The sequence below is a fragment of the Gopherus evgoodei genome, chromosome 11 (genome assembly GCF_007399415.2).
Source record: "Gopherus evgoodei ecotype Sinaloan lineage chromosome 11, rGopEvg1_v1.p, whole genome shotgun sequence".
Lineage (NCBI taxonomy): Eukaryota > Metazoa > Chordata > Testudines > Testudinidae > Gopherus > Gopherus evgoodei.
Window position 1 is genome coordinate 37,753,036 of NC_044332.1, and position 12,035 is coordinate 37,765,070.

The window sequence follows — 12,035 nt, forward strand, 5'->3', positions numbered from 1 at the left end:
AGGTAAGGCTGGAATACTGTCCTAATTCCAATGAGAATTATGAACTGTGCCTTTATTCCTGTTAGCATAACTGACAACCTGTTTCCAACTGCTAGGCATCAAAGTGAACATATGCAACACCCAACTGCTGGGTTTAATGTTGAATGAATAAATGTTAGACCTTATCTATCATTTATTTGTCTCATGTGTACACCCATGTCTATTACAGACATTGTTATTCAATTATTCAGGAATTGGCACATGAGTTGCATTATCTCATTCCTCTGGGTATCTTGTGGACAGAATAATGCAAAAGAACAGGAACTAACGTGTACAGTTAAAATTGTTCATGGGGAACCAAGGTGTCATTAAGCTGCCCATATCATGTGAGAAAAAACTATGTTTAAAATAAGCACTAGGTTTTAACACAGAATGTGGTTATGTTCATACCAGTGAATTGTTTCTGACTCTTGTTCAAGAGTTGTAGAGTTTAGTCTTAATTTAATGTGCTTGCAAATTAAGACTAAACTCTAAACTCTTCAACAAGGGTCAGAAACAATTCACTGGTATGAACTGTGTCATTTCGATAGATACAGAGCCATGTACTGCTACAAAGCAAAAGTGTATGTATTTAGTCAGGAAAATATATGACATGAGACCAATTAATTGTAAGTGGCTTGGTATAGTCTAATGGCCTCATCCAACTCCACTAACATTGATGGGAGTCTTTCCTTTGACTTCAATGGAACAAGAGCAGCCCCCAAAATGAGGACTTTACCTGACCATTTTATAAAATTGATACATTCCTCAAAATCTAAGTGACTGGCATGAACATGGAAACCATTACAAAAATGAAAACCATGACAAACCACTAACCCCTAAGCCATGTGACAACTTCAGAGGCAGAAGCAACACAGCTGTTTTTGAAGTTTGCATGAGAACCACGTGCTGTTAGGAAAATACGTTACTGTGGTTGCATGTGTATGAGTATTTGTAATTAAAATAGAAGGAATATTAACAGTAGGCTTGGCAGGGAAAATGTATTTAAAAACAATAAAAAATATTTGGAAAGGAAACAAGTCATTTTAAATATTTGGATTAAAAAAAGTTTTGATTTACATTTGTTTCTCCAATGCTTGTTGTACTTCACTTGTTTGGGATATTCCCTCTTTATTTATTTTCTTTTTTAAAAGACAGAAGTTAGTAGCTATTTTTCTAGTGTTTTAGTAAGTGATCAGCATAGGCTTTGAACATTCATTTTTGGTGTCTTTAGTTTTATAAGAAGCTGTAAACATTTATTTTGGTTGCAATTAGTTTCATGCAGGTAATCCAATTACTGTGTTTTTTTAATGACAACCTAAGAAGTGAATCAGCTATTTAGGGATAAATGGTAACATGCATCATAGAGGAAGTGTCTGTGCATGTGTGTGTTTGTGTTTGTAAGTATGTGTAATTTGGGGCTTACAATTTCATTTTACTTTGCAAACGCAAGTAAAATACAATGTGTAACCTAACACTTCAATCTTGGGAGGTCACATCCCTCAAGCACTAAAGATACTTGCACTATACTCATTGTCAAGAATCCATTATGTGCCCCCCAGCCCAGCCATCTGTTTTTCACCTCAACATTCAGCCTGAGATGTCTGGTCTTTTTTTTTAAACGCTATTTGGGAAAGTTCTGTTTCCTGTGATCTCCCACATCTCCATTTGTGTTAGCAGCAATCAGCAGAGCAGCCACTGATGATGATTATGCTTGAAGCTTCAGAGGAAGAGAAGTTCTAGTGAAAAGGGAAAGGCCTCTATTTCAACCTTATTCTGAAGGGCACCTTGGGATAGGGTGACCAGACAGCAAGTGTGAAAAATTCGGACAGGGGGTGGGAGGTAATAGGAGCCTATATAAGCAAAAGACCCAAAAATCAGGACTGTCCCTATAAAATTGGGACATCTGTTCACCCTACCTTGCGATGGAAGATACAACGTGGAGTAATAAGCCACACAGGTTGCAACTTCGCAGCCTGACTAATCTAGTTCAGAGTCCTGGTTTGATTTCTACTTCTTGGACCTAAACAACAACAGCCATTTTTCTTCAAGGATGGGACAGATTCAAGATATGTTTTGGCTTGCTTTTGGGCATCCAAGACATAACTGTAAACATTAACAACATTCACGGAACGTGTTCTGGGGCACAACAGTGTTAGCCATCCCTTAGATTATACATAAAGGTAAAAATTAAAGTGGAATTTTCAGGTCACCTGTTGGAATATTTATAGTCCTTTGCCAGCCACAAGAAGACATTTCAAGTGAGATGTAGTGCTAATGATAGACCAGCTGACTGAACTTCTTTCTCCAGAGAACTGGCATAACAAGTGATAGCTTCCCCATGCTACCTAGACAATGTACTTCAGCCCTCATCTGCAGAGCAAGTCAGTCTTTGGGCTCATCAGCCCCTCAGCTCTCTGTCAAGATCATCAACAGAGTGAAAAGTACTGCCAGTTGTGATAGTGGACAACTACCAACTAGGAACCACAGTGAGACCACTACACCTATTTCACATAGGCCAGCAAGCAGCCAACAACCGGCAATAACTGTTGGATCTGGGCTGGCTTCTACCCAGCCACCCTAAACTCACAAATCCCCTGAAATTCATCCCCCTTTAAACTGGGATTTTATGTTTAACATCTATTTAGTTTTCTTGTTTTGTTTTTTTAAAATTCTGTTAGCCATGAACTTATTTTGTCCTTTGCCATTTGAGTTATTCTGACTTCTCAACTAAACCCAGGAAGGCAGGAAATCAGTCTAAAACAGGTCCTTTGGGATTTCCTTCGGCTCAGTTTTACCTTGCTCTTTATTCTACAAGTGCTGACTTACAGAAATCAGATGAGAGAGATCAGCCTTGTTCACACTTGGATGAACTTCGCTTGTCTGTTCCTCATTTTGAACTTGGAACTGCACAACAAGGAACCATCAATCCCATTTGGTCTTTTGCACCAAGAGATGTCTGCAAGCAAACCAAATCTTTCTGAACTTTAACAGTCAGAGGTTTCCAAATTTGATAAGATTTATTGTAAATTAATGTAATATGGAGCATTTCTTTAACCATATGGTATTATCAAGAACCTGAGAACTAGAAGATAACATAAGTAATAAGATCAGGTTGTAAGTGCTGTGTGAGGCCTATTTCTTTTCCATTCTTGGCCAAGGGCCCCTCCCCTCCGAAAGGGCGGGAGGTAAGACTCAATCGGGCAAAACAGAGTAGAATGGGAGTTTGTGATGAGACAACGTGAACTCCAGCCCCCTCCCCCTCCATCATCATTGCATTGGTTTAGTTTTGCCCGATAGCCTCTCTCTTCGGTACTGTGCTCATGTCTTTTCAAATGTTTATTCGAACTACTGTACGGATTCTGGAGCAAGCCAGTCAGTTCCCTTTGGGAAAACAAAGTAAGGATCCAGTAAATGCTACAGCCCTCGACTATAGACCGGCATACATTCTTGCAGTGGATCTGTGGGGAACAGATAAGGTGCTACGGATACCTTTTTTTTTAAACGGGGGAGCTTTTAGAAATATTGGCCTTTTTTGGTGGTGACAACAAAAATCTTGCAAAGGATAAAGTATTTTCTACTCTTCCTTGTCTCTGTCTCTTCTCTGCCTGAACTCTGTCTGACCCTGCTCTCCTCGGAGGTTTTCGGGTAGGAAAGAAGCAGTCCACGCCCCCAAATGGAGTTGGGGAACCAAAACTTGCTGCATTCCCGCTAACTGCCAGTTCGGCCCGCGATGCTTGTGTGTGATCAACGCGAGCAGAATCTGGCTTTGAATGAGCCGGGCCACGAGACAAGACAAAATAACTTGGAGGAGATCAGATTTACTCCTCCCTCAAGGAGTAAAATGTGAAGCCACCGTGTGTTTTCATACGTGTGTTTGAATGGGCAGGCGAGAGACTTTCAAGTAGTTCCCTTTGGAAAAGGAAATAGGTATCAGGGAATCCGTGAAGTTGTTTCGCTTTGCATGCGTGTAGATTTCAGTGTTTTTCCAAGCAGGGTGCATTGCCATATCAAAGACTTCTGGAGGAGAGACCGGAGGTCACTGAAAATGCGTCCGTCCCGGAGACCCTTTGAAATACCGATACATCACTGGGGGTCCTCTGTTGTTTTAACCGAGAGCTAATTAGCATTACACGGTTGAAAGACAGATGGGCCTAATACATAAGAATTAATACTGAAAACGTTACATTGAAAAGTGTGACGTAGTTTTCCAATCCGGTTTTTTTTTTTTAATTTCTCCAGCCTCTTAAAATCTGTGAGTTTTTGTTAAAATGGATCTCCACAAAACTTATCTTGAATGTGTTCGGAGTTCACTATTGCTAGGGTTCTGCTTTTATGCAAGTGATTGCTTTCGGATGACTGACTTTTCAGTAGTCATTTTTTATCAGGGGAGTATTATGCACTTATTTCCCCGGCGGTTTAGGCTTTTTAAAATAGGATTGTGATGTCCTGGGTAATTAAACTATTCCATCCATGTGGATTGATACTGGGATGTTTTTCAAAGGTTTGTAGGTTAGTGACTTACTAGAGAAAACAAGGGGAGTTTCCCTAGAGAGAGTCTTACTCTCGGTTCCATTGGAGACTGAAGGTCATCCATTGAACTTCTGAAACAAGAACATGCACGTGTTCTTTTTTACTTCAACTCTCTTTTGTAATTCTTCACTTTAGATGTGTGAATTCGGCCCCTTGCGCCCTTTTGATGTGCGGGTACCCTACTGCGAACCCTAAAAAATGTTTTTAAATTAAAACTACCCTATTTGCAAACCACGCTTCTGTAGGCGTTTGCGCTGTAAAGGTGGGAAAGAGGCAATATGTGCCTCTTGTTTTTGTAATCACATTGTGTCCGAATTTTTTTTTTAAACCCCTGATATCGGAAGAGCATGGTAACAAGCATGGTATTTACTGTTCTAATTTGTCAAACATACTGAAGCGAAGTCTGACCCTGGCAGAAGGCATAAAAGACAAGGCAGTAATAATGCTATTACACTTCACCAAAACCTTCCCACATCCATTTCACTTGAATCCGTGCTGTAGCTATGTATTAATTTTGACTATTTTTCAGCTCCAAGTGATTTTGTATTTTATTTTTCAATAAAAACCAACAACCATGCTCTAGCACTTAATTAAATTCAGAATTATTCAAGACAAAGCCTGTTGTTCACAAAATATAAATACAATACAAATCCGGACACAGCGTTGATCATTCGGAGTTTTGACATGTAACAGGACAGTCAGTCCTTGATAGTATTGGAACTATATGAATGGTGATTGTTTCCCCCGCCCATTCAGGCACATTGAAAAACTAGGAGCAATTTAAAACACCTTATAGTGCAAATGTTAAACTTCTCTATCAGTGCAGAAACTCAACTGAACCAGCCAGTTTGCATTTTCTTTGGCTCTCTTACTAATAGCAATAATACTGTAACTTACTTTTGTTGCATATATATTACTAAGCTGGAGGACTCTGCGTGGTCTTGTTTGACCTTTAGAACCGATACAGTACAGGCATAGCGTGTGCCGGCTACTTTACCAAAAAATTCATAAGGCCAATGAGGAAATTAGCAGAGTGTTTTGACTGACAGCTTTCCCTGATATACCCATAAATAAAATGTAAACAAGTTTCAATAACGAGCACTTATATATTGTTAAAAAAAGCAGCTACATATAAATTCCTTCGGTGGACACAGCCCAAATAGTTCATTGGCAGCGATCGCCTTAGTGAAATGATTGGTTTTTTTGGCTCGGGTTGTGCAGGATTAACACTGTTGCGATGCTTTATGCATTCCTTCAGAGGTCCGAAACTCGACCTTCCTTCCCTCGCAGGTAGCTGTCACAACAGCTGGTACTGCAGCGATCAGCAGAAGTCTTTGGCAGGACAGAATTCCTGCCTGGCTTGGCGGGGCTTTCCGCGGAGGGGGATCCGGCAGGTGAAGGGATCAGCAGCCCTTCTCTTTCCCGTTTCTTTTGTTTCATTCTTCTGTTTTGGAACCAGATTTTCACTTGAGTGTCATTAAGGCGGAGCGAGTGCGCGATCTCTACGCGGCGGGCCCGGGTGAGGTACTTATTGAAATGAAACTCCTTTTCAAGTTCCGTGAGCTGCTTGGTGCTGAAATGGGTCCGCACGGTGCTGGGGGGACTAGGCACCCCATAGGCGGAGAGTTTGCCTGCAACACAAAACGTTTGTTCAGTAGCAGTGAGAGCTGGGCACAGCGCAAGGGAGCCGGTTCTCTGGGCATTAAGCCGGCTCCAAAGGCGAAGAGGTAACGCTTTGCATGAACGTCTCACGCGGGCGCTCATCGCTCACGGGTATTTGAGGTGAGAGAAGGAAACAATAAGTGGCCCTGCAAACTATCCCGTCCTCGTTTCGCTCTTAGCGCTTAGGGCCCGCCGCTCTCCTCCTCCATAAGCGCTAAGAGCGAGCTGTGCCCAGGAAGCCCCTCGCCGAGGTTCACACTTACTTTTCTTGGGCGCATTTCTTTTCACTTTCATCCACTCGAAGGTGCCGAGCGCGCCCCCTGAGGCCGGAGAGGTGGGCTTGGGGTAGGTCCCCGGGGAGGGGGAAACGCTCTGGAAGCCCCCCAGCTGGACGCCAGGTGGTTCTTTGAGGCAGGGGAGGAAGTGGCTTTGCTCGGCCGAGGCGCTGTAACCCACTGGGAGCTGCAATCCGTTGCCGGAGAAGATGGAAGTTGCATAGCGCAGGTGGCCCCCCCCAGCGTCCTCCACCTGGGCACTGGCTCCGTAGGGCAGGGCGTAGCCTGAGCTCGGGGGCAGGACGTTGAAGTCAGCAGCAGCAGGTGGACCGGAGTCGTAAGCCCCCGCCAGAGCGCAGGCAGCAAAGCGAGAGGCCGCGGCTGGGCGCTGGGCCGGGCCGGGCGCAGGCCCCGCGTCTGGCACTAGCCGGCTGCCCAGGTGCGAGCTCTCCCCGCCCAGGGGGCACGAGGGCTTCAGGGCGACGGCGCTGGGGTCTGCAGGGCAGAAGCTAGGCGGGGCGCGCAGAGCATCGCCGCGAGACAGGTACTCCAGGTAGGAGTTCATGTCCTGGCGCGGCTCTGGGCCAGCGGCGCTGGGCAAGAGCCCGCTGCTGCCCGCCGATGCTGCCCGGGCCGCTCTCTGGACCTGCCCTCCTCCTCCCAGAGCCATCGTAGCGGCGAAGGTAAATATTGTCCTAATATAGAGCCAGAGGGCCGGCACGTGCCGCCCGGTGGCCAATCGTAGCCCTCCGTGGAGAGCCCACCTCAAGGATGCTGGGTGCTGCTAGCTGCCTTCTGCCCCGGCGCAAACTTTGCCAAGGAGGAAGCAGGCTGCGGCGCACAGGACCCCCGGAACCTCGCAGCGCCGGTAGGGTCAAGGAGGCAGTGCCTGGCATCGCCCTGCACCGACCCGGGCTGCCCCCGCAGGGGTGCGGGGACAGGGGAGGGAGCTGAAGGTGAGACTGGGTGGGGGGCTCTGGCCACTGGGGTTGGCTCGGAAGAATGGGGTAAAGGCGGCTGGTGCTGTGGTCTGTCGCCGTCTTACCCATTGCGTTGTATCACCGCTGTAATCCTGATTGTGGTTATAGGACTCCAGGGAGTCCGGATCGGTACAGTCTGCAGTTTTAGTTCGGGAAGCAAAGGGGGCTAGCAGTTCCCTAAACTAAAATCCCGGTCACTTCGAGCACTTGCCGGGAGCCTTTCAAGTGCATAATAAATGCTCGAGAAGCCTTCTTTCCTACGTTAATGTACCTGGCCAAACCTAAGTCGACTGTTCCAACCGTTTAGGTGGGATAGAACAGTAATGTTTTATGTATTTCAATGAAAGGCGGACGTTTCTTGTACGTTGTAGTGTATCGTGTATCTAGAGGTGTTCCTAGTTTCTCTTTGCAGTTTGATCTATCCTTGCTTGCAATAAATGGCGAAAACTGTCTTTTGCCAACTTTGTGGTAACTCATCCTCAGCTGTACCTGTGTTTCTTCTCCGCTTCACTTATGCGGATGAGTAAGAAATTCGAGGTTAAAATGCATCCGGAAGACAGTTCCAATCTGGGTGGGGTTCTATGTTACTGCACGTCACAGCAATTAATGGACCTGCTCAATCCGATAAGTGCTTTGTAGTCTCTTGAAAGTGAATCCGAGGGCTCACCCTGTTAATGGGCTCTCATGTGCCCCAGGGTGATACAATAGTGTTTACTAAGTGTTTATGACTGGCACATAAATAAATAAGAAGATAGATTAGAGTAAATCTCATTGCTCTACCAAACTTTCTAACTTTGTAAACTTCGTTTCCCTTAGGCAGAAAGGAATTAATCTGGTGAAGGGAAAGATCAGACTTTACAAGGCAAGTGATGGTGTTTTCGTAAAGTGTTACAATGAAAGCACTCCAAGATTTGACTCATGAACTCTTGGGCTCTATTCCAATCCAAATCTACTAAACATGAAGTCACTACACGCTAAAAAGGCAAGTATTTTGAGTACTCCTTGGAGTTCAAGACGCATGACAAAAAAGGTGTTACCTGTCGTGTAGCCCATGGGAGGAGAGGGAACGGAGCTACAATTTAAAGTTTTGAAATATGCGTCCTTCTCTATAAGAGAAATCTACAAAGTTCAGAAGCAGACTCTTAAAAGAGAGGGGGAAAGCACGTTCATAATTCAGCCCTACTCTCGCCCCAATACAATAATGCACTCCCCATCGGATATAGACACCTCCCATAGAATACTCAGTTCTACCTAAGGTCCTGTCCTGTCTTCAGTTAAAAGGGTGCAGCTCCCGCTGAAGTCATGTAATCGAGGCAGAATCGGGTCCTACACCGGAGATTTTTCATGGGGCTTAGAGCTAAGGGGTCAGGCCTAAAACTGCCCTCTTGTTTCTGATGATCTACTCCCCAAAGCAGCAGAGCACCTGCAATTCCCACGAAGCAAAGTTGCAAACTTCTATCCTAGTGCTCTTAATGGAAGTTGCAGACGCCCAAGCCCCATCCTGCATTCCATACTTCGATGATAGAGAAAAAGAAAAGACTGCATTAAAGAAGGCAGGATGTGGGACATGAGCTTAAAAAAAGAAAATTAGTAAGGCCGCACAAGTTAAGCATTTAATAATAAATAAGTTGTTAAGGTTATGAACTTCTGTTAGACATTTTTGCCATTGCTTATGTCCACTGAAATGTTTAGCCAACTTCGCCCTTCAAAATAAGGACTTCATTATGTTCTCTTGAACAAGGAAAATTCCTGTTATTTGCAGCAACTCAAAGAGTTTGTTCTCCCCCCTTTAAAGGTCCAGTATCCATTCACCTAAATGGTGTTTGTTCGTTCAGTAGCTGGACATTATAACAGTAGAACACTTAGGCCTCTGCCCCGTTCTCTCTCACAAACCTTTGCTTTTAAGCTTTCAACTCAACCACAGTTGGGACTGACGTTTATTTAGCATTAGTTCTGCCCCTTTCTAATGCACAGATGGCAGAAAAACAGAAGTGTTTTGGATATTTTTCCTACCTCAACATTTTATAAAATAAAATATAGTAGGGACACTGGACCACTATGTTGATCAATGCTTTTGTGGCGCAGTTAAATCAAGAGTTATTGAGGTTAGAAAAAAAGTGTCTGCACAACTATATTAAAAGCAGCCAACCAAGTTTGATTACAATGAACACATTCCTGGATCAGATTTCCCTCTATACCCACAGACAGTCGTCTTTTAACAGTTACAAACTATGTTGTCAGTGATTCACCATAATGGGAGTCTCATATTTCGGTTTGCAGCGGATCCAGCTATGAATTCGATCGTTATGATCCCAGAAAAAAAATATATTTAACCAACTGAGGCCGCCAGTTGATGTGTGGTCAGGAAATTTAGTTTTTGGCTTTGTGTCCATTTAAATCCAGACTATGGTGATAATGAAGGTCAACACACCTGTCTGGTATAAACTTCCCAGGCGTAGTTCACTGAGATCAAGAGAGTTTGGTGAGGGAGGCATTTTCATTGGAGTCTGAGGTGCTCAGCAGCTCCAAGCAAGCACGGGGTTTCTTGAAAGGGGGTTGTCTGGAAAAGAATCCTGGGAAGATCAGGGATGGAGAAGGGAATCTTACAGCTGGGGGAAAGGAAGTGTCAGCTCAGTATGGAGTGCTAGGGCTGCAAAGAAGGTGGATTTGGAAAGCCACTGGGCACAGTTTCTGTCGGGCTTATTGACTAGCTGGCAGAATCCATTTTAAACCTTTTGGGCGAAATCCTGGCATTTGTCCAGAATAAGTGGACTCTGGCGCGCAGGTGCGCTGTTGCGCCACCCGCCCAGAGAACTAGCCTCAACCAAACTAGGTGCGAACAATGGCGCCCGTCCTCTTCGCAAACAATTCATTTAAAGGAATTCACTCCAAAGCTAAGTTGGAGTCATGAATATTAACATAAAATAAGAAAGTCTGACAAATAGCTGGAGTGAAGGCACTTATTTAAGAGGCATTGGCACTGCTCAAGCACACCTCCACTAAAGTCAAAGGGAGCTTTCCCTAGTAGAGGCAGAGTACTTCAGAATTTGACCCATTTGTCCTTTTGTTCATTCTCCTTTATTCCCCCGCTCCCTCCCCCCCCCCCGGATAACTGTTTCAATCCTTTTCTCCAGGGGAAAGGATACATTCTCCAGGTACCAGCTGAAAGAAGTGTTTTCCTTGCACTGTTATCCTTGATGGTTCTAATATCATAGCTTATATTGACACTGTGGTTATTTAAATGTGACCTAGAAAAGCGCCGAGGAAATTTTACACCACACTAGCGTAGATACAATAGATTCTCCATAAAACCTAGGAAGTGAAAGCCCTAGTCCAGATACGCACTTGGATTTCCCGCCTTACCGTCTAATAAAGAACTTCTCTGTAAAAATAAAATATCAGAGACAGTTACTGGTGGATCTAGATCTATATTGTGTCATACACATTCTCATTTGAAGTTACTCTGAGGAATATGTTTTCAAGTGGCTCTCCAGGAAAACTGACCGTGTACATTTCACGAGAGTAGATATGAAAAGCTAATGATAAACATTTCAGCAACATTAGCCGATACTCTGAATTGTTGTGACCCCACTGTAAAAGCAAATTATAGGTGCCCGGACGTGAAGGTTAATAGTGGTAGTTGGAGAAAGAAATTGAAATGCAGTAGAGGTAGATTATTTCGGAAAGTTTTGGATAAAGTAAGAAAACATTTGGATAACTGGCATTAGCAAAAATGAAGTCATCCTAGTGTAATCCAAATGCAGCTCCTGGGAAAACATGGACACAGTGAAGGCAGCTCACTTCTTCAGATTGAGGAAGGTGCATCATTCTCCCTCGGCTGACCTTTGGGGCAGCTTTGATAGGCATTAGAGAGAATTCTGCCCCCCTCCCCGAATGTGATAGTTGAAGGTGAAATGGGGAGACTAACGGAGAACCTCCCACCCATAGACGGAAAACTTGTCTTCAGAAACTATCCTGTTATGCATAACTAGGGAAAGTCCCTGTAATTCTCATCAGTGTCACTGAAATAAGACCTAGGCTGGTGACATGGAGTCTTTGCTTTCCCTTATCCTGCTACGCGGACTCTATAAACATCTGGAGGAAAGATTAAGTGGTGCAAGTCCAATGGCTTAACGACATGGGAACGTCTTGTTAGGGGAGTGCAGAGAGGCGCCCCTACCGGGCGAGCATGACTCTGCAGCACTCTTCTTCGGTTTACTCTTTCCCAAAGACCCTTAAATAACTCCACTACTCCATAGGCCTTAAGACACTCTCCTGCTAAATCGGTTTATATTACTATTCACACCAACACTTAATTCTGGGGCTTCTCCCCTTCACCCACACGGCAATCCTCCATTCTCTAGCCTTCCCACCCAGCCTCTTTTCACCCCTGGTGTCTCAGCACAGATTTGGGCTTCTCCTCTTTCCCCCTGCTTTGGGGAAGCCACTCCCAGCCTACCTAGTTGGTATATTTCGGTCCCTGAAAGGCCAGACTCTCCTAGCGCCATCTATTCGCTATAGCCTCAGAGAAGACATCCAACGCTCTACAACTTCACCGTATCACAGC

At 44.5% G+C, this 12,035-nt stretch overlaps 1 protein-coding gene across 1 annotated transcript; it reads right to left on the reverse strand.

Annotated features, from left to right (window-relative positions):
- Positions 1-5,805: 5,805 nt before the first annotated feature.
- HOXD1 (homeobox D1) lies at positions 5,806-7,053 on the reverse strand. Its single transcript, XM_030580619.1, has 2 exons — positions 6,477-7,053; positions 5,806-6,182 (listed from the first exon to the last, which is right to left on the reverse strand). The coding sequence occupies exons 1-2, from the start codon at positions 7,051-7,053 to the stop codon at positions 5,806-5,808; spliced, it is 954 nt and encodes a 317-aa protein (XP_030436479.1).
- Between the last annotated feature and the right edge of the window lie 4,982 nt (positions 7,054-12,035).

What these genes read in the sequence shown, in the direction of transcription:
- HOXD1 (XM_030580619.1), bottom strand. Translation starts at nt 7,053, where the DNA reads ATGAACTCCTACCTGGAGTACCTGTCTCGCGGCGATGCTCTGCGCGCC. An exon ending in AAGAAATGCGCCCAAGAAAA is followed by an intron (nt 6,183 to 6,476) that starts GTAAGTGTGAAC and finishes TTTGTGTTGCAG; the next exon opens with GCAAACTCTCCGCCTATGGG.